The 22990-nt window shown below is 45.1% G+C and overlaps 1 protein-coding gene across 1 annotated transcript; it reads right to left on the reverse strand.

The window, feature by feature from the left end:
- Positions 1 to 857: 857 nt before the first annotated feature.
- Positions 858 to 22990, reverse strand: tmem263 (transmembrane protein 263). Its single transcript, XM_043708849.1, has 3 exons — positions 22922 to 22990; positions 15767 to 15836; positions 858 to 2322 (listed from the first exon to the last, which is right to left on the reverse strand). Exons 2-3 carry the CDS (start codon positions 15828 to 15830, stop codon positions 2036 to 2038), a joined length of 351 nt encoding a protein of 116 aa, XP_043564784.1. The 5' UTR covers positions 15831 to 15836; positions 22922 to 22990; the 3' UTR covers positions 858 to 2035.

Consider the following 22990-nt stretch of genomic DNA (forward strand, 5'->3'; position numbering starts at 1 on the left):
GCTGGTCATTACTAAAGGAGTGTCCTCTCTGTATGGGGTTCAGCTGCTGCAGGCTAGTTAATGATGTAAAATGATGCCAAGAGTGTGGGTTCAATTCCTGCACCAGCTGAGATTTACCAGGAAGGATTTTCCTTCTCAAACTCTCTGGGCTGTGGTAACCCTCAGGTTAAACTACTGCCAATAGGTCAGTGGGATTGCCTTGGGATTAACTGAGGGTTATGTTTGTGAGAGAGAGAGTGCAGCTGGTGAGTTAAGCTTGAAGTTGATACAGGGCTATATGTTAGAGTTCGGGTCATGGTATTGGATTAGATGAAAGTGGGTACTGAAGAGTTGGAGATTAGAGTCAAGACTAGAGTAGTGCTGGAAAAGCACAGCAGGTCTGGCAGCACCCGAAGAGCAGGAAGATCTACGTTTCGGGCAAAAGCCTTTCATCAGGAGGTATTGAATTGCAGAGTTGATAGGGCTGGGTTTGTCATTAGCAGTTCCAGCGCCTAAGTTAACATGGTCCATCCAGCTTCAATTCATTTGTTCAGCATTTGTAATATTTAATACAACTGAATGGCTTGCCAGGCCAGTTTAGAAGGTGTTTAAGTCATCACATTGCTGTGAGTCTGGAGTTGCATGTATGCCAGACCAGGTAAGGTGGCAGATATCCACCTCTAGAGCACATTAGTGAACTTTAGCTGTAGTTCAGTACATAACACTCTCATCTCTGAGTCACTTAGTTTTCAAGAGAACCTCAACACCAGGACAAAGATGAAGCTGTTGGTATGGGATGATACTGATGTTCAAGATCCTATCCTTCAGACTAACTGATAAATTGAGGCCATGTCTGCCTTCTCAGGTGGGTGTAAAAAAATTGTATGACTCGATTTCCGGGGAAAACAGAGAGTCTCTCTTGAGGCCTGATCAGTGTTCACTCATGTATTAATATTATTCATTCAGGATCATATTGGTGTTTGTGGGAGCTTGCTGTGTACAATTTTGGCAGACTTCTTGTACCACAGCACTCCAAAAGGGGACCTCAGTAACAGAAAAGCACTGTAGGTCCTGAGGATGTCAAAGGCGCTCTAGAAATGTAGGTTAATTCTTTCAGTCACAGGTTGGTGGCTGGAACACACATGAAACCTACACCAGACAAATTCCAAGGTTATTTTACAGATTTATTCTGGAGCAATGACCCAGGACTGTAGGAGTGAGAACAGGTTGATGAAAACACCAGTGATGTGTGAATAAGGATGGTGAGTATCTGGAACTCACTGGTGGAAATGGTGGTAGAGGCAGGAACCTTGTGATGACCCTCTTGTAAATTACGCTCTTTAATGAGAGAGCATTCAAATGGTCTGTTAGGACTATGGTAGGACCACTTCACCTGTTTACAGTAGGGACTGAGCACGTTAAACCCAGGATTTGCAATTCATAGATGGTAGATATGGTATGCAGGTAGATGGCAGAAAGACAGTAAATTGGCATCAAGGAATAGAATTGGTGTAGCACAATGGGCCAAATGGACTCTCTCTACTCCATAACAATTCTGTGAAATGGATGAATGAATCATGATTTTTTTTAAAATACACAGTAACTGATCATTTCATTCAAATAGACGTATTAAAAATAAGACTGGCCACTTTGCAAAATGATTCTCTGGTGTGCTAAATTCACCCAATTTCCATTCACTTGTCAATTACCTTTTGGTTTGTATTAACAAGTTTAAATCTTGCCACCTTTTCGGCAAACACTGGGTGTACCCCCCTTAGACGGTGTCCAGCTTTCAATACTACACCCAACCATAGGGATTTGCAAAGTTTATGTACCCTGATTGCATTTCCAATCACCAGTAACGTGAAACCGAGAGCGGGGGCATTTATCACAAGTGCTTTTAGCAGCATTTTCCACACAAAAGTAAAACACAAATCGCATTTGGGCGCGATTAACGCCAGGGAACAGAGCCCCTTTTCTGTTTGCAGTCCCAGGAAGACAATGTGCTGCCCCACTTTCCCTGGTTCCTGCCCCCGGAAGCGAGGGGGTCCCGCCTTCAATCCGATTTGTCTTTCCTCTTGCCGGCGAATGGGACTTTGTTCTTGACAGCGGATCCCACGGCGGAAGCCCCGCCCACCAGGCTAGAGGCCCCGCCTCTGATGAGGCCGATGCCCAATGAGGGCACCGCGGTGACGGTTGTCCTGGTTACGGTGTAGCCTTTGATGCCCAGCCAGGCCACTCCGCCCATCGTGGCCCCGACAGCCCCCTTGGTCGCTCCGAGAAAGCCTCCGGCCACCCGCGACAGCAGGCTGGCCTGAACCTCCACTTGGTCCTTCTCAATGTCTGAAAACGGCAAAAACAAAATAGACATCAAAACCTGTCAGCGCCCTCCGAGTCTTCCCAAGTTAGTGTACATCGATACTAACTCCCTACCAACCCCAACCCTCCCTACTCCCTCACTCCCTCATTGTTCAAATGTTTGGACAGAGTGCTAGATAATTCCTGGGCATTGCTGCAGAACAATATCAGGATTGCAGTGGATTACAAATCCCTGCCCTTTATTTTGGCAACGGTGCTATACAGTATCGCCAAATCTAAGTTAGTCATATATACGTTTATATATGAGATTGTCATTACATAGAGGTTGTCAGTATGTATTAGTTTGTCTATATATATATATATATATATATATGTCTACATATATGAGTTTGTTAGGTTCTTGGGTGCCCACGGGCTAACTCTTTCATCTCAACTAAACTGACAACAAGCTGGCATTCCACAGATCCCCAGATGCTTTGAATTCAATCATGCACTTGGTCCTGCCTGCAAAGCGATCTTGGAATCTCGGTGTAAATCCATCACCTTTCCCCGTGCTCTGGTTAACTGGGGAAACACACAGAGTGAAGAACGATTTTAATATAGGCACAATGCTCAAACACTTGTCAAAGTTCCTCCTGAGAGCTGTTTGGTGCATGGATATCACATGCCCAGTCATATATTTATATCCAGCTCTACCAAGATCATTCCACATCGCATTCTCTGCACAGATTGTGGCAGTCTTTCTATTCAATGTCTCAATTAGAGACGAAGAGTTCCGAACTGACAATATCTCAGGCAGCCCGTGGGGGCACTTAGCAAACCAGAAACTGGGAACGTGGAACTGAACAGCGTCCCTTGGTGCAGAGTCATGTGAAAATCTCCCAGCGCGCAGCCAGCTCTGCATCGGTTTCAATGGGTGACTATGGGGAATTGTTACACTTAACTGCCTACAGCAGTGCGTGCAGGACCTGGATCCCAGTCAGACAGTGGAGCCTAAACTCTACCAGTCAACTTGCCAGAAATCAAACTCCCTCTCAGGGAGTTGTTCAAAAGTTTAACAACAAGAGCTTGGACAGAATGCTAGATAATTCCTGGGCATTGCTGCAGAACAATATCAGGATTGCAGTGGATTAAAAATCCCTGCCCCTTATTGATGCTCTTTTGGCAACGGTGCTATACAGTATCGCCAGATATAAGTTAGTCATATATACGTTTATATTTGAGATTGCCAGTACAGAGGGGTTGTATTAGTTGTCTATGTATATATGTCTACATATATGAGTTTGTCAGGTTCTTAAATAACCACATTTGCTCAGGTTATCCTACATTTGCAACATGCCACTGGAGCAGGGTAATTAAATGAAGCATTGAGATATTTATACAGGGCATCGGGATGGGATATTTAAACAGGGCACTGGGGTGGGGTATTTAAACAGGGCACTGGGGAAGGGTATTTAAACAGGGCACAGGGATGGGGTATTTAAATAGGGCACAGGGGCAGGGTATTTAAACAGGGCACTGGGATAGAATATTTAAACAGGGCACAGCGGTGGTGTATTTAAACAGGGCACTGGGGTGGGGTATTTAAACAGGGCACAGGAGCAAGGTATTTAAACAGGGCATTTAAACAGGATACTGGGATGGGGTATTTAAACAGGGCACAGGGATGGGAGATTTAAACAGGGCACTGGGGTGGGGTATTTAAACAGGATACTGGGATGGTGTATTTAAACAGGGCACTGGGATGGGGTATTTAAACAGGATACTGGGATGGGGTATTTAAACAGGGCACGGGGCAAGGTATTTAAACAGGGCACTGGGATGGGAGATTTAAACAGGGCACTGGGGCAGGGTATTTAAACAGGGCACTGGGACAGGGTTATTTATGAATCCAACTGTATAGCAATGGGATGGAATGTTGATCTCCCTATAGTAAGTCATCCATTCAAGGATAATTTTGGATGAGCAAAAAATGCTGGCATTGTCAGCGATACTCAAGTCCCATGAAAGAATAAGCAATGGAGGGTTTAGTTGCTACAGCATGGCAATTAGAAGGAACAATACCTCTAGTGTCAACCTGAGCTCATTGGGAGCAAGAGTCAAAAAGTGTGGTGCTGGAAAAGCACAGCAGGTCAGACAGCATCCAAGGAGCAGGAGAGTCAACATTGCAGGCATAAGCCCTTCATCGTTCCTGACTCTTTTTGACTCTGATCTCCTCATTGGGAGTAAGTCCCATTTGACCTATGTTGAGTATGCAATCCACATTGAGCTGCCAGTGTTGAGGGAGGGTTGCATTACTGAAGGTGCCAACTTCTCAGTGAGGCATTCTACCAAAATCAGCTGCCTGATCATTTGGACATAATTGGGAGAAGCTTAAGGAATTTGTCTTCTATTCTGGGAAAGATTCCTCTTTTGTTAAAAGACTGCGGCACATCTTAAATAACCAAGTGCTAAGAGTGGGAGAGTAGTGTGGCTGATTTCAGACCGGGTCAAATGCCAATCCCAAGATCTCTGGGGACTGCCGAAATGGCATCTGTTTCAGATGAGAGTTTGAGGTTAGCTCCATATCTCATTTACAATCAGATCACAGGTCGCAGAAACTAGGCTCAGTGTTTTAATGAAGCATACACACAAACACTCACAGTCTGTCTGTCTCACACACACACACCACAAGGTTATAGTGCAACAGGTTTATTTGGAAGCACTAGATTTTGGAGCGCCGCTCCTTCATCAGATGGTTGTAGAGGTTAAGATCATGCTCACAGATTTATCATCTTTAATCTAACATTGTTTATTGTATCACATCTCCATGACACTGGACTCCTTTGGCTATAAATTCTGTGGACATGATCTTATTCTCCACAACCACCTGATGAAGGAGCAGCGCTCTGAAAGCTAGTGCTTCCAAATAAACTTGTTGGACTATAACCTGGTGTTTGTGAGATTTTTAACTTTGTCTACCCCTATCCAACACTGGCTCCTCCAAGTCATGACAACTCAAACACACACTCACACCTACGCAAACTTTCACTCACCCACACACAACTAAAGCACATTCTCATACACATGCAATTTCACACAAAGACTTGCACACAACTTACAAATACACTCTCTAACACACTGTCACACAAAGACTCACACGTGCTCTTACATAACTACACACACACGTTTGCACACAGACACACTTCACATATCACTCTCAAACAGACACACACACTTTCACACAAACAGTGTTGCTAAGGTAGTGAGCAGGTACAAGGTGAAGTTAAACTGTTAAGTGAGCTCTTTGAAGAGTGAGAATGTGAGGTTGGGCGGATGCTGGCTGTGGTGTGAATGCCCAGCAGACCAGGAACATTTGAGGACAGGAATTGCTGCCAGTTGCAAATTCCTGCAAGTAAAGAGAATGATCTTGTGGCCATCTGCAGATTCCCTTCAAGGGGTGCTTCAAACAAACTTTGCAAGTGAAATGAACAACCACTGCCTGAGACGCTTTTCAGGAGCTCATGTCAGAACTAAAATATAATCAAGCTAATGGCGCAGTTCACCTACATTTGACATTTCTTCAGGCGATGAGATGTTACACCATGGCTCCCTCTGCCCTTTCTGGTTGATACAGAAGACCCAGTGGTGTTAATTCACTGCATTATTACAGTACAGAAGGGGACCATTGTGTCTGCACTGGCTCTATGAGCATTTCACCTTGGCATCAGTCTCCTGCCCTTTTTCTGCAAATCTGCAGCCTCTTGAGTTGAATCTGCCTTAATTGCTTTTCCAGGCAGTGTATCCCAGATCCCAACTACATACTGATGAGGAAGGTTGGGGCAATCTCCCTGCCCAAGGTTTATTGTTACCAAAAATGACTAAGATAGATCATCTGAGCGTTTACAAACTGGCTGTCACAAGAACGCAAGTAATAGAAGCTGGAGAAAATTATTCAGCCTCTCAAGCCTGGCCTGCTATTCGAAAAGATCATGCTAATCTGTCCTGAACCTCAACTCCTGTTTTGTGCTAGCTCCTCATAGCCCTCAACTTCCTGATAATTCATAACTCTATCTACTTCACCTTTAAATACTTTCAGTGTAGCCTCCCCAACTTCCTGGGGTAGAGATTGCCAGGTATTCACTATCCCCTGGAGGAGATGAAATCCCTTCGCATCTCAGTTTTAAATGAGCATCTCCTTATTTGTAACTAGATTATCTAGCACAAGATTCACCCGCAAGCAGAGACATCTACTCTATCAAACCCCCTCAGAACCTTAAATTTATTTCTGCAATTTCCTTATTTGATTTGCTCTTGGGACATGAGTACCAACATTTATTGTCCATCCCTAACTGCCCTAGAGAAGGTGGTGGTGAGCTACTGTCTTGAACCACTCAGTCCATGTTGTGTGGAGACAGCCATAATACTGTTAAGAGTTCCAGGAACTTGATCCAGCGACACTGGAGGAGGGACACTATATTTCCCAAGTCAGGATGGTTTGTGACTGTGAGAGGACCTTGGGGGTGGTGGTGTTTCCATGTATCTGCTGTCGTTGTCCTTCCACCTGGCAGAGTCTGTGGGTTTGGAAGATGCCATCAAAGGAGCCTTCATCTGATATACCAGTTGTTATAACAGCAGCTTTTCAAGGACTTGATCAGATGCAAAGCATTCCGGGGCTTCCCAAGGTTACATGCAAGATGTGACATTTCTTTGCAAAGTATACCTGCAAGTTCATTCTCAAGGGTTTCTGCAAAAGTTAGCAGCATCAACGTTCTAATGAAAATGGTACTACTTAGTTCTGAAGTGCAGTGGCAAACTAAAATAAAACTAATAAAACACTTTGGAGCGCTTTTTCTCCCCCATCCAAGTAGCTTCCATTTGAATGTAGCACAGTACTGAAAGTGCACTGGGCAAATCAAAATAGGAGAGCAATTCATAATTTATAACTGTACGGGGCATACATGTGCACCACAGAGATTTAACAAGGCACCTTGATTGTCAGACAGTTACCTTTCTAAACCATCTGAAATATTTATTGAGAACAAGGGAACAGAACAGTGGTTAGTGAGGATTGTTCTTTCCACTCTGCAGTCTCTCCGCATTATAATTGGAGTCTGCATTGCAGGAGGAGTGCTGCACCGGATGCTCACTATTGTTTTGAAGTCAGATGTCTGCTGTGGAGCAGAGTGCAATTAAAGTTACTTTGGTGTTCCCTGTTGTCATGCTGTAGCTTTCAGGCTAGATTTCTCAATTCCCAGAGTGTTCTCTGGACGGCATGCACTTCCCTGACCTTTTGACAATCCCATGGATTGTCTGGTTTCCAGAGTGACTCCCAGCTTAGAGCCATAGAGGTTTACAGCATGGAAACAGGCCCTTCAGCCCACATTGTCTATGCCGCCCTGTTTTCATTTAGTCCCATTTAGCGGTGTGATTTTCCGTGTACTAATCCTAGATTGGCTTGATTCACTGATTGTGGCTGTAATGAGCCTGATGATCAAGCTGAGCGTTTGTGAAATTCAACTGAAACATTCAACAGTCATACAGCATGCTACTGACTAATAATCCAGAGGCCCTGGCCTCGTGGATTCAAATCTCACCATAGGATGGGCAACAGGTGGAATATTAATTCATTGAATTATAAATCTGACAGATCACAGACTGTCCTAAAAATGTCAGGCTGACTAATATTTTTGAAGGAATCATGTCTGCTATTCTTACCTGGTCTGGCCTACATGTGACCCACAGTGATGTGATGGCCTCTTAACTGTCCTCTGAAATTGTTGATAAAGCTACCCTGTTGAAGAGTAATTAGGGATGGGCAACAAATCCTTGTTTTATGGATACTCCACATTCCACAAAAGTATGAAGTCCACAGATTTAATATATCAGGAATCTTCACTGGAGATTATAATCATGTCAATCCTATACTTAAAGAGTCTATCTAATGGGGAACATCACTCACCATCCTGACTCGGAAATATACTGCTGTTGTTTCACTTTGGCTGGGTCGAATTCCTGGAACTTCCCTCTGTAACAGTACAGTGAACATAGCTACTCCAAATGGACTGGGGCAGTTCAAGGCGGCAGCCCATCACCACCCACGTTCTCAGAACAAATGACAAAATGAGCACTTTAGTTGTATATCTCAAACGTGATAGTCAAAGTTATTTGATTTTCTTGACTTTGAATTAACAAAGTGGTGAAAACGAGAAGCTGCTTCAGTCTAGATTTCCCAAGTTTCTTCACATTGTCTGACTCTCTCTTCAGTCTGGGTCACTCTCAGCTGTGAGCATCAATTCCCTCCAGACTTGGAATCAACCACCTTACAAACTTTTTCTACAAATTTTATAGATGGTGGGAAGTATAATCGGTAATCAGATTCCAGACAGCACAGATATTGGTGGCAATAGGCGTTGGCAGAAAGATGTCCATGTTTTGAGTTCATTGTTTGTTTTCTTTGTCCTTTCATGGGGTGTGGGTGGCATTGCTGGCAAGGCTGGCATTGCGTCCTATCTCTAACTGGCCTTGAACTCAATGGCTTGTTAGACCATTTCAGAGGGCACTTTAGGGTGAGTCACATTGATGTGGGTCTGGAGTCTGATGTTGGGCCTGGGAGTCCAGGGGTTTTAGGGCACTCGCTTTTTGGGAGGTTGCGCCAAGAATCTGTGATTTCTGTGCCTGGTCATACATCAGTCAGATGAAGTAAGGATGATAGATTTCTTTCATGAAAGGACATCACAACAATTAATGAAAGCTGACATGATTGCCATTACTAACACTAGCTTTCCTGATATTTTTAAATAAATGAATTTAAATTTCACCAGTTGCCGCGGTAGGATTTGAGTCCATGTCCCCGGTACCTTAATCTGTACCTCTGGATTACCAACCTAGTGATATTACCATTACTCTTCTATCTCACCCTTAATCTTTATGATCAGTTCTTGCAGACTACAATTCACAGGTGGAGGTATTTACATAGAGTATTGTGGTTAGTATCAAAGTAACTGACAGTGTATGGTCAGCAAGTTTCTAACCCTGCTCTGCATCAGCAGACAGCAATGACCATTCTCAAGATCCACCATACCACATCAAATCACTCAATTTAATTACACACTGTTTTAATGGATAGCACTATCGGGCAGCAAGAGGCCATCTTACTGAAACATTCTGAGGCTGGGAGGATGTTTTCCCTTTTTGGGAATCTAGAACCAAATGAATATGTTTCCAAATAAGGCCGCTCCCATTTCACATGGGAATGAGGAGGAAACCTTCCTTTCCAGAAGGTCATTATTCTGAAGAGTTTTTAGCCCCGAGTACAGTCAAGAATGAGTTAGACAGATTGCTGAACTCAAGTCGGGGGGGGGAGTTATGGGAAACAGGCAGGAGCATAGAAACATATGAAATAGGAGCAGGAGAAGGCTGCTCAGCCCCTCAATCCTGTCCCACCATTCTATAAGATCATGGCTGGTCTGGCCAAGGCCCCAACTCCTCACTCATGTCAATTCCTCAACCACTCAATATTTCAAACATCTACCTCCCTCCCCTTTAAACACTTCCAGTGAACTAATCTCCAGAAGTATGCAGGGTAGAAAATTGTAGACATTCACTACCCTCTCTGAGAGAAGAAATTCTTTCACATCTCAATTTTCAGTGATTATCCCATTATCGCTAGTTTGTGAAATAGGCCCTTTGGCCCAACAGGTCCACACTGACCCTCCGAAGAGTAACCCACCCAGACCCATTTCCCTGCCCTATTACTCTACGTTTATCCCTGACTAATGCACATAACCTACACATCTCTGAACATTATGGGCAATTTACCATGACCAATTCACCCTAACCTGCACATCTTTGGATTGTGGGAGGAAACCGGAGCACCCAGAGGAAACCCACGCAGACACGGGGAGAATGTGCAAACTCCACACAGACAGTCACCAGAGGCTGGAAATGAACCCGGGTCTCTGGTGTTGTGAGGCAACAGTGCTAACTACTGAACCACCATGCCACCACCTTCTGAACATCTAACCTGTCAAGCCCCCTCAGAATCCTCAGGAGAAAGTGAGGACTGCAGATGCTGGAGATCAGAGTCGAGAGTGTGGTGCTGGAAAAGCACAGCAGGTCAGGCAGCATCCGATGAGCAGGAGAATTGACGTTTGGGCATAAGCCCTTCATCAGGAATGAGGGAGGGCTTATGAAGGGCTCTTGCCTGAAACGTTGATTGTCTTGCTCCTTGGATGCTCCCTGACCTGCTGTGCTTTTCCCAGCACCACACTCCTGACTCCTCAGAATCCTGAATGTTTAAATAAGATCATCCCTCATTTTTCTAAGCTCTAATGAATACAGGCCCTGCCAGTTTAGCTGTTCTTGACAAGTCATCCCAGAAATCAGCTTAGTGAATCTCTTTTGAGCCACCTCCAATGCTAGTGTATCATTTTTGTAAATAATGAGACCAAAACTGTACACAGAATTACAAGTGTGGCCTTATCAAACACTGTACAGGTTTAACAAGACCTCCTATTTTTAAACTTTAACCCATTAGCAATAAAGGCCAGTATTTTCTTCTTAATTATTTGCTGCACCCACATTGCTAACATTTTGTGTTTCATGCACAAGGATGTCCAGATCCCAGACCATATGAGCTCCCCCACCATGCCTTGCTTAGTCTTAAACTTACTTCATTAATTTCACTCTCCTTCCCTTACCTTCCTTGGGTTTACTTGTATTACTATATGATATTGGTCTGGACTTTTACTTATTTTTGGTGCTAAATAACATACAGTTATAGAAATGATACTGCTTTATACTCTGCCCCATCCTCCAAATCATTGATTATAGATAGTAAACACTCCAAGGCTTAGAACTGATCCTGATGGCACTCCCCGAGCAACATCTTTCTAAACTGAAAAAGATTCATTCATCCCGAATTGGTTTTCTGTGTGCCAATCAATCCTCAACCTGTGTTAATACAGAGGAACCTCAATTATCCAAATGAGATGGGCGGGCAGTATGTCGTTTGGATAATTGATTATCCGGTTAATTGTTTCAATGCCTCTCCTGGGACTGGGAGTTTTCTGGTTTCCTTTTTCCTCGCTGTATCTGCCTTGCTCCCTCTCTCCGGCTCACAGTTTGTTTCTGAGCAGACACACACTTGTGTGTAAGGGACCTGCAGCATTGCTCAAGCCCCTCACTCCCCCACCCCCTCCCAATCAGTTCAATGGGACTGACACAGCGAGCACTTGATAAGTCTGCTCCGCCTGTTCAGGAGACTAGGCAACAGCACACTGTGCACGAGTCCCCACTCTCCTGTCTATCCCCACCCTACCCCCGCACCCCCCCATCCGCCAATCCCGTCCAACTCCCACCCACTGTCCAACAACCGCGCACACACACACACAACGTTTTACTGCAACTTTTTGACAGGTTCCACCTTTGCCCTGTACAGGACAATATTGGAGAGATTATCTGGGGAAGAGGGGTTTAGGTACACCTCTGTGTAGAACTCCAGGGAAAGTGTGGGGAGAGAGAGGGAAGGTGGGCGGTCAGTCATTTGGAGACGGTACCTGGGCTCCCATCAATGTCCAGGACTGTTCTCGGCAGCATTTCAGTAAGCTGAGCTCATTTTTAAACATTGTAAACAAAAGGCGAGATCAGTGTTAGAAACACCTCTTTGATGTAATGTTTCTATCGGGACCTCGAGATCTCCTTCAGATAATCCGAAATTCGGATAATCGATATTCGGATGATCAAGGTTCCCCTGTACATCACCCCAATCTCGTGTGCTCTTATCCTCTGCAATAACCTTTTATATGGCACATTTTTCAAATGCCTTCTGGAAAACCAAATGCTCTAAATCTAATTGGTTTCCCTACATCAACTCACACATTATATCCTGGAGGAAACTGGAGGTGAGGGCAAGACAGGATCAGCCTCTTGCAGACTGGCAGTGCAGGCTCACGGAGCTGAATAGTCCACTCCTGTTCTTATTTCTTACGTTCCCTGGATCCAAAGTTTGGGATTCAGACCGTACTCCAGAGATGTGGACACAATATCCTGGCCAGCTCTCCCATTGCAGCACTGACTGATTACAACCCACATGGAGATAGCATCACTCTCTGCTCCCATCCAAGGAAGGATTGGATTTAACAAGTCTATTTGAGAGAGAGAGATTCCAGGCTTCTCTCCCATGCCACACAGACTGATATTGTCCAAAAAGCACTATCTCACAGTAACAGATCCGTGAGGCAGCCTCACCGAAAAGCAAGTAAGAAAGGGGCTTCCCTCACATCCAACAATGTTCTGTACCCTTCTATGAAGGTCTAAGTGGCCCTGTGCATTCCTCAACAACGATCAGCCCAAGACTCAAACCAATCCCCACTGACTGTTAATTCATCAACCCCGAGCTAAGAATCGAACTAAACAGATTCACGTCACCCTGGATCCTGCTGGGCCAGACCCAGAGGAGCTGGGAACCTGAGGAATGCAGGGATATTTGTATTAGGGACAGCACAGTGGCTCACAGCGCCAGGGTCCCAGGTTCAATCCCAGCCTTGGGGAACTGTCTATGTGGAGTTTGCACATTCTCCCCGTGTCTGCGTGGGTTTCCTCCGGGTGCTCCAGTTTCCTCCCACAATCCAAAGATGTGCAGGTTAGGTGAATTGGTCATGCTAAATTGCCTGTAGTGTTAGGTGTAGGGGAATGGGTCTGGGTGGGTTGCTCTTCGGAGGGTCAGTGTGGACTTGTTGGGCCGAAGGACCTGTTTCCACACTGTAAAGAATCTAATCTAATGTTCTGGCAGAGTGATGGCCCAAAGTAAAACAAACATTGTGGTCCAATGGCTCCCTCTGGTGGAAGTAAAGGCACTTGCCCAGCACAGAGCCTTTGATCATGAATGAGACCTCTCATTGTCAAACTGATTCCAACACTAACACCACGGATTTCCACATACACTCAGTGAGGAAGACACTAACACTTCACTAATCCTGAATCTCTGATGGCGCAAAGGGACTGGCCAAAGTCGAAATGGGTAGAGAGGTTGCTCTGGTAAAGAACTTTTGGCCAAATGCAAACTTTTGAATCAGACGCTCATGGGATTCAAATGCTAGTACAAAGATTTGTCCACAATCCAGTACACGCCACTGCACTTTCCTAACCAGGGAGTGTTGGAAATTGGGGTCCTCTAACAACTGAATTTTCTTATGTATTTATTGTGTTGCAAGGGATTTGATTTGAGAGCTATGTTCACAGGAATTAACTTTCCAAATTCATGGCGTGGGAAAACAAAGGGAAAAATACAACAAAATACAAAGGTCACAGTGCCCATTGAGCTTGCTTCAACAACTGATCTGGCATAAAACATACCCTGTTTTCTGTGTGTTATTGTTTGGGAAACTGAGAAGGTTTTGTTCTCAGAAGGAATGAAAAGTAACCTTCAAATGGAGGTGGGCAAGGGGACAGGGGTCACCCTGGCATCATGAGTAACTGCCCATGGGCATTGACCAAAAGGTGGACTGTGGATTGAGAAAAGATTTACAAGGATATTACCAGGATTGGAGGGTTTGAGCTATAGGGAGAGGCTGAATAGGTTGGGGCTGTTTTTCCTGGAGCGTTGGAGGCTGAGGGGTTTATAAAAATCATGAGGGGCATGGGTGGGTGAATAACCAAGGTTTTTGTTCCCCAGGGTAAGGGAGTCCAAAACCAGAGGGCATAGGTTTAAGGTGAGAGGGGATAACGTTTTTCACACAGAGGGGGGTGCGTGTATGGAATGAGCTGCCGTACGTGGTGGTGGAGGCTGATATAATTACAACATTTAAAAGGTATCTGAATAGGTATATGAATAGGAGGGGTTTAGAGGGATATGGGCAAAAAGCTGGCATATGGTACTAGATTAATTTATGATATCTGGTCTGCATGGACAAGTTGGATCAAAAGATCTGTTTCTGTGCTGCACAATATATCTCTATGACTCTATGACATTGCATAGATGGCCAGCATAGAAGTGCCTCAAAGCAGGGGTGGTATGGTGGTACAGTGGTTAGCATTGCTGCCTCACAGTGCCAGGGACCTGGGTTCAATTCCAGCCATGGGTGACTGTTTGCATGTTGTCCTTTTGTCTGTGTGCATTTCCAGGGATATCCACATTATGTGGACTGGCCATGATAAATGTGGAGTTGGGAAGGAATGGATCTGGGTGCGATGCGCTGTGGAGAGTCTGTGCAGACTTGATGGGACAAATGGCCTCTTTCTACACTGTAGGATAGTTCTGATTGTGGGGGTTGGTGTGAGTTTTAGGGTGAGGGGATAAAAGGTTTTTTTTTTAAGAGCAAGAGTGGGGGGGGGTCTTCCATTGAGCAGGAGGTGCAAAAACAAGAAGCAGAATAAGATCTTCAGGTTATCCCAATGGATGCCTACTCCTTCAATGTGCCATCATGAGTAAAATCCCACGGGCAATATCACAACTTTGGCACCAAAATATTACACTCCCCAAGCACCACACCTCAACCAACCCAGTACAGGGAGTAATGGGCAGATCTGGCCCTAAATGCAGGATAACCCAGCTTCCTCCATGCTCTCAGGGATCACATCAACCCCACATTGAAGAAGTTGGGACTGTTCTCTTTGGAGAGAAGGTGGCCGAGAGGAAATCTGAGAGAATGGGGAACAGACTGGATAGACCGGACGGGGAGAAACTGTCCCCTGCTTATGAAAGGAACAGGAACAGGAGGGTATAGATTTAAAGATATTTTAAAAAACAAAAATGAGATTTGAGAAAGGAACACTTGATCACGCAGTGAGTAGTTGGGAATTCACTCTCTGAAAACTTGGAGGAGGCAGGTTCAATTGTGACGATCAATAAAGTATTGGGTGATTCTTGAGATAGAAAAATATGCAAGAGATTGCATAAAAGGCAGGAGATTGTCTCTAGGCAATGATGCTCACTGATAAGCTAGTACAGACACAATACGTAGAATGGCCTCTGTAACAGTTCGATGATTCTGTGAACCCATGGGAACAACTTTAGATTAAAGCTGAAAATTCTCATGCTTTATCTCCACCTTTCACACGAGATACCTATCAATTACTCAGCTCTGATCTTGCAGCAAATATGTTTGAGGACAATACCCAAGAACATGGAAACACGAGGAAACCATTCAGCCCCACTGAGCCTGTTCCACCTTACAGTTGATCCAAATGCCCCAGTTTCACTCCACATCCCTTGACATCATTATCCAACAAAATTCTATTCTGCAAAATTAGTTAAGCTCCAGTTGAACCCCATATCCAAATCCTTTTGAGGGGACAGAGCTATTTCTGGGACTAATTCCAGGTTTATTAACTGAGTTTAAATTTCTCCAGTTGCTGTGCCACCAGAAAATTAACTTGGGTCTCTGGATGACACTTCCACTGGCATTACTGCAATACTACTGCATTCCCTTCAACTGTGTACTATCAGTACAGCACCATGCTCATGACCCACGGTCACTGTACTCACCTTCTGTTGGCAGCTCCCTTAGATATGAAGAGATGTCCTTCTGATCACCGCTTGCTTGTTCCATTGGCTTCTATCAAGAGCAAAATGCAAAGAAACATTTCCAATGGATTGAATGTTCTTAAGTTTAGCAGAGCTCCAGTGACAAGGGGGAGGGTTGATAAGGGGGAGCCAGTGGATGTTGTGTACTTAAACTTTCAAAAGGCTTTCAGTAGGGTCCCACAACAGATATTAACATGTGAATTGAGGGTAGTGTACTGACATGTGGAGAGAACTGGCTGGCAGACAGGACACAAAGAGTAAGAATAAATGGGTCTTCTTCCAGGAGGCAGGCAGTGCCTAATGAAGTGCCACACACAGATCAGCACCTGAACCCCCAGCTATTAACATATACATTCATGATGTAGAGGAGGGAACTAAATGCAAACCTCTTATGAATGACACCAAGTTGGGTGGAAGGCTGAGCTATGAGGAGTGTTCAGCCACACTTCAGTCTGGTTTGACCCAGTTAAGTGAGTGGGCAAGTGTATGGCAGATGGAGTATAATGAGGTTAACATGAAGTTATGAGGCTGAGGGGTGACCTTATAGAGATTTTATAATTGAGGTGCATGGATAGGGTGAATAGCCAAAGTCCTTATCCGAAGATAGGAGATTCTAAAACTAAAGGGTGAGAGGAGAATGATTTAAAAGGGACCTGAGGGGCAATGATTTCATACAGAGAGTGGTGTGTGTATGGAATGAGCTGCCAGAGGAAGTGGTGGAAGCTGGTACAATTACAGCATTTAAAAGGCATCTGGATGGGTACATGAATAGGAAGGGTTCAGAGGGATATGGGCCAAGTGCTGGCAAATTTAGATTTAGATTTAGATTACTGTGGAAACAGGCCCTTCGACCCAACAAGTTGACACCGACCCACCAAAGCGCAACCCACCCAGACCCATTCCCCTAACACTACGGGCAATTTAGCATGGCCAATTCACCTAACCAGCACATTTTTGGATTGTGGGAGGAAACCGGAGCACCCGGAGGAAACCCACGCAGACACAGGGAGAATGTGCAAATTCCACGCAGAGAGTCGCCTGAGGCGGGAATTGAACCCAGGTCTCTAGCGCTGTGAGGCTGCAGTGCTAACCACTGTGCCACCGTGCCGCCCATAAAATTAATCAGGCATTTTTGCACAAGTCAAGAAACACGGGCTCGTCCAGGATTTGAACCCAGGACCTCTCGCAAGTCAGCACAGTAGATGAGCCTAAGCGAGAATCATAGCCCAAGACCAACGAGCCAGAGTTATGGGACTAGATCACTTAAGATTGAGGTAAGGAGGAATTCCTTCACCCAGAGAGTGGGAAGCCTGCAGAATTCTCTGCCACAGAAAGCAGCTGAGGCAAAAACATTGAACGTTTCCAGCAAGGAACTTCAGGCTTAAGAGATGAAAGGGAATTGGGAGAAAACACAAAAAAGGACAGGGTTTGAATGATCAGCCACAATCATATGGAATAGTTGAGTCGGCTGAAAGGGCTGCAGAAACTCCTCCTGCTTCTGTGCTGCTATGAGAACCCACTCAATGGGGTAAGAGGTATTTGGATGCAGCTTTGTTAAGGGGATAGTTAGGCTGAGCCATCACGCTAGGAGAAAGTGAGGACTGCAGATGCTGGAGAGTCAGAGTTGAAAAGTGTGGCGCTGGAAAAAGCACAGCAGGTCAGGTAGTATCCGAGGAGCAGGAGATTCGATGTTTTGGGCAGAAGCCCTTCAATCAGGGCGTCACACTGTGTTGTGCAGTGCTATATTTTGACTCTATATAATGTTCTCAAACAAGGAATTATGAATTGCTATTTAAGCTGAAGAGTTAATTTCTGTCTGGTCTAATTTTTGCTTATGTTTAGCAATTGCCTGCTGCCAATTGTCCAATGATATCTCGAATGCCTCAGTTGAACCCTCCAGCTGTGACATTATAGAATGACAGGGCAAGTTTAAGGAGCTGTAAAGCCTATTCCTGCTCCTAACTCATATCTTCTTTTGTTTTTGTGTTCTTTGTGCTGAATGGTCTCCTTCTATCCTGTACCATGCTGAATCTTTGATTCTCATCCTCCCTGTGTTGTGTACAAGTCAGCTTCCTTCTTATGTGGGAAAGATGTGTAGGGCAGGAGAATCTTGCTTTAGAAGTCAACTAAAGACCATCGTAGCTGGTGACTTCAACCAGGTCAACCTCCAGAACATGGTACCAAAATACCACCAACACATCTCCTGACCCACCCGAGGTTCGAACATTCTTGACCATTGCTGCACAACCAGAAGTGCCTGCCACTCCATCGCTCATCTGCATTTTGGAAAATCAGATCTAGGGCCAGTCATTACAGGGATCATGGGGGAGTTCAATACACAGATAAACTGGGAAAATCAGGTTGGCAGTGGATCATAAGAAAAAGAATTTGAGGAATGTCTACAAGATGGCTTTTTGGAGCAGCTTGTGGTGGAGCCCACTAGCGAACAGGTGATTCTGGATTTAGTGCTATGCAATGAGGCAGACTTGATAAGGGAGCTTAAGGTGAAGGAACCCTTAGGAGGCAGTGATCATAATATGATAGGGAGGAGGTGGAATCAGGTGTAACAGTATTACAGCTGAATAAAGGCAACTACAGAGGCATGAGGAAGGAGCTGAGCAGAATTGACTGGGAGAGGAGCCTAGCAGGAAAGACAGTGGAACAGCAAAGGCAGGAGTTTCTGAGAGTAACCTGGGAGACACAGCAGAGATTCATCCTGAGAAAAAAGAAGCATGGTACAGGGAGGATGAGGCAACCACTGGCTGACTAGGGAAGCCAGGGACAGCATAAAAGCAAAAGAGAAAACATATAATGTGGTGAAGGGCTGTGGAAACCAGAGCGTTAGGAAGTCCACAAAGGCCAACAATGGACAACAACAAAAAAGGAAATAAGGAGGGAGAAGATTAAATATGAAGGCAAGCTAGCCAGTAATATACAGGAAGACTGTAAGAGTTTCTTTAGAAAAATAAAGGGCAAAAGAGTGGCAAAAGTGGACATTTGGCCACTGGAAAATGATGCAGGAGAGATAGTAGTGGGGAACAAAGAAATGACTGAGGAACTGAATAATTACTTCGCATCAGTTTTCACGGTGGAAGACATGAGTGACATCCCAAAAATACAAGAGAGTCAGGGGCAGAGGTGGGTATGGTAGCCATCACCAAGGAGAAGGTACTAGAAAAGCTGGAAGGTCTGAAGGTGGATAAATCACCTGGACCAGATGGACTATACCCTAGAGTTCTGAAGGAGATAGCTGAAAAAATAGTGGAGGTGTTAATGGTCATCTTCCAGGAATCATTGAAGTGAGGGAGAATGGAAAATTGCTAAATGTAACCCCCTGTTTAGGAAGGGAGTAAAGCAAAACATGGGAAATTACAGACTGATTAGCCTGACCTCGGTAGTTGGTAATATCCTGGAATCCATTGTGAAGGATGAGGTTTCTGAATATTTGGAAGGGTATGGTAAAATAGAGCAAAGTCAGCATGATTTCATTAAGGGGAGGTCATGCCTGACAAATCAGCTAGAATTCTTTGAGGAAATAACGAGCAGATTAGACCAAGGAAACCCAGTGGATGTTATATGTCTGGACTTCAAGGCAGCCTTTGACAAGGTGCTACACAGGAGGCTGCTGGGTAAGAAAAGGGCTTATGGTGTCAGAGGCAAGGTACTAGCATGGATAGAAGCCTGGCTGTCTTGCAGAAAGCAGAGAGTGGGGATAAAAGGGTCCTTCTCAGGGTAGCAGCGGATGACTAGTGGTGTTCTGCAAGGGTAAGTGTTGGGCCCACAACTTTTCACTTTATACATTAATATCTAGATGAAGGAATTGAAGGCATTCTGACGAGGTTTGCAGATGATTACAAGGTAAGTAGAGGTACAGGTAGCATTGAGGAGACAGGGAGGCTGCAGAAAGATTTAGATGCGGTTAGGAGAGTGGGCAAAGAGATGGCAGATAAAATCCAATGTGGGAAAGTGTGAGGTCATGCGCTTTGGTAGGGAGAATAGAGGCATGGACTATTTTCTAAACGGGGAGAAAATTTAGCTCTTTGAAATGCAAAGAGACTCGGGAGTTCTAGTCTAGGCTTCTCTCAAGGTAAACTTGCAGGTTGAGTCAGTAGTTAGGAAGGCAAATACAATGTTGGCATTTATTTCGAGAGGACTAGAATATAAAAGCAGGATGTACTTCTGAGGCTTTATAAAGGTCTGGTCAGACCACATTTAGTGTATTGTGAACAGGAAGGACGTATCAGCCTTGGAGCAGGCCCAGAGGAGGCTCACAAGAATTAAAGGCTTAGTGAACGAGGAACATTTCAGTACTCTGGGTCTATACTCAATGGAGTTTAGAGGGATATGGGGGGATCTAACTGAAACTTACAGAATACTGAATGGCCTGGACAGAGTGGATGTTGGGAAGATGTTTCCATTGGTAGGAGAGACTAGAACCTGAGGACACAGCCTTAGTATAAAAAGAAGACCTTTTAGAATGGAGATAAGGAGCAATGTCTTCAACCAGAGAGTTGAATCAACGGAATTCATTCCCACAGAAGGCTGTGGAGGCCAGGTCATTGAGTATATTTAAAACAGAGTTGGATAGGTTCTTGATTGTAGAGGGGATCAAGGATTACAGGGAGAAAGCGGGAGAATGGGGTTGAGAAACTTATCAGCCATGATTGAATGGTAGAGCAGACTCGATGGGCTGAATAGCCTAATTTCTGCTCCTATGTCTTATATTCTAACGCTGTGTTCCTCCTACCAGCTTACAAGCAGAAAATGAAGTGTGATGACCCAGTATTAAGAAAGTAATGCTGTGTTGACCTGAGGAAACTGAAGGGCTTCTATGGGACTGCTCAGAGTCGATGGACTGATCTCAATTCCAGAACTCAGTGGCCAACCTAAACAAGTATGCAGACCTCATTAGTAAGCCTGTAGATGACTGGGTGCTCAAGACTGTAATCCGAATGTTCCCCAATAGAAACCATGAATAACTGGGAGATCCACTTCTTACTGAAGACCAGGTCTGAGGCATACAAAGCGGTTGCCATTGACCTATACAGGAAACCCAGGTACGACCTTCATAAGGGCATCAAAGATGCCAAGAGGCAGTACCAAAGTAAGCTCAAGACCCATAGACCAACCACACAGACACCCATTGTTTCTGCAAGGCTTACACGACATTACACAGCAAAGTCAAACAGAATTGCGGGTAACAGTATATTCATCCCCGATGAACTGAATGCACTCTATACTTACTTTGAACAGAAGGTCAGTGAAACAATGTCACCTATCCCAATAGCCTCAGATGCACACAGACCCACGGTCTATGCCATCAACATTGGATAAACCTTCTTGAGAGTGAACCCATGGAAAGTGACTGGCCCGGGTGGACTCTCTGGCCATGCACTCAGATCCTGTGCGGACCAGCTGGCAGAGTACTCACAGACATCTTCAACCCCACCTACTTCAGGAAGACTATCATCATCACGGTGCCAAAGAAAAATCAGACAGTGTGCCTCAATGATTACCGCCTGGTGGCTTTGACATCCATCATTATGAAGAGCTCCAAGGTCATTCCTCACAAAAGTTCCAGCCTCCCAGATTGCCTGGATTTCTAACTGGCCTACTGGTGCAACAGGTCTTCAGCAGACGCCACCTCCCTGGCCCTACATTCATCCGTGGAACATCTGGACAACAAGCATAACTATGAGGAGAAAGTGAGGACTGCAGATGCTGGAGATCAGAGCTGAAAATGTGTTGCTGGAAAAGCGCAGCAGGTCAGGCAGCATCCAAGGAACAGGAGAATCGACGTTTCGGGCATAAGCCCTTCTTCAGGAATGAGGAAAGTGTGTCCAGCAGGCTAAGATAAAAGGTAGGGAGGAGGGACTTGGGAGAGGGGCGTTGAAATTGCAATAGGTGGAGGGAGGTCAAGGTGAGGGTGATAGGCCGGAGTGGGGTAGGGGCGGAGAGGTCAGGAAGAAGATTGCAGGTTAGGAAGGCGGTGCTGAGTTCGAGGGATTTGACTGAGACAAGACTGGATTCTCGACTTCCTGACCAACAGACTGCAATCAGTAAGGTTCGGTGACAGCACCTCCTCCACTATAATCCTCAAGGCCAATCCTCAATCCCCTGTAAAGCTGTGTACTCAGCCCTCTATTATACTCCTTATAGACACACACACAGACACACACACACGACTGGGTGACCAAATCTGCACCAACTCCATTTACAGGTTTGCTGATAACACAACCATTGTAGCTTGGATCTCAAACAACGAGCAGAAAGAGAGTGAATTAAATCAAATGAGGTATAGGAGGAGAGGTAGACCATTTGGCCCATCAAGTTTGCTCTGCCTTTCAATGAGATTGTGGCTGATCTGATAATCCTCAAACCCACTTCCCTGACTTCTCCCAATTACCCTTAGGCCTTTCCTGTTGAAAATTCTGTCCAATGCAGCCTTGGAAATACCCAACAATCCACCCTCGACAGCCCTCTGTTGTAAAGAATTCCACAGATGCACTAAACTCTGAAGAAATTTCTCCTCATCTTAGTCTTAAAATGAATCAGCTACTTATTCTGACATTTTGGCCTCTGGTTCTCGACTCTTCCACTAAGTGGCACGGTGGCACAGAGGTTAGCACTGCTGCCTCACAGCACCAGAGGCCTGGGTTCAATTCCCGACTCAGGCGACTGACTGTGTGGAGTTTGCACATTCTCCCCGTGTCTGCGTGGGTTTCCTCCGGGTGCTCTGGTTTCCTCCCACAGTCCAAAGGTGTGCAGGTCAGGTGAATTGGCTAAGCTAAATTGCCCATAGTGTTAGGTAAGGGGTAAATGTAGGGGTATGGGTGGGTTGCGCTTCGGCGGGTCGGTATGGACTTGTTGGGCCGAAGGGCCTGTTTCCACACTGTAATGTAATCTAATCTAGGGTGAAACACCTTTTTGTATTTACTGTGTGAAGTTCCCTCAGAATATTATGTGTTTCAGTAAGGTCACTGCTCACTGTTCTGCTTCTAATGAGTACAGGCCTCATCTAAACATTTTCTCACAAGACAGTTACTTGTGGTGTTGGGAACAGATCAGGGGTAGGGCGGAGAAGGAATTTCACAGGAGATTTCATTGTGAGGTAACCTCAATATATTTGCGTCGTCTCTGCAGGGCATCCTCCCTCCTTTCGCCAATGTAGTAAGAGTCAGTTGG

The sequence above is a fragment of the Chiloscyllium plagiosum genome, chromosome 19 (assembly GCF_004010195.1).
Source record: "Chiloscyllium plagiosum isolate BGI_BamShark_2017 chromosome 19, ASM401019v2, whole genome shotgun sequence".
NCBI lineage: Eukaryota > Metazoa > Chordata > Chondrichthyes > Orectolobiformes > Hemiscylliidae > Chiloscyllium > Chiloscyllium plagiosum.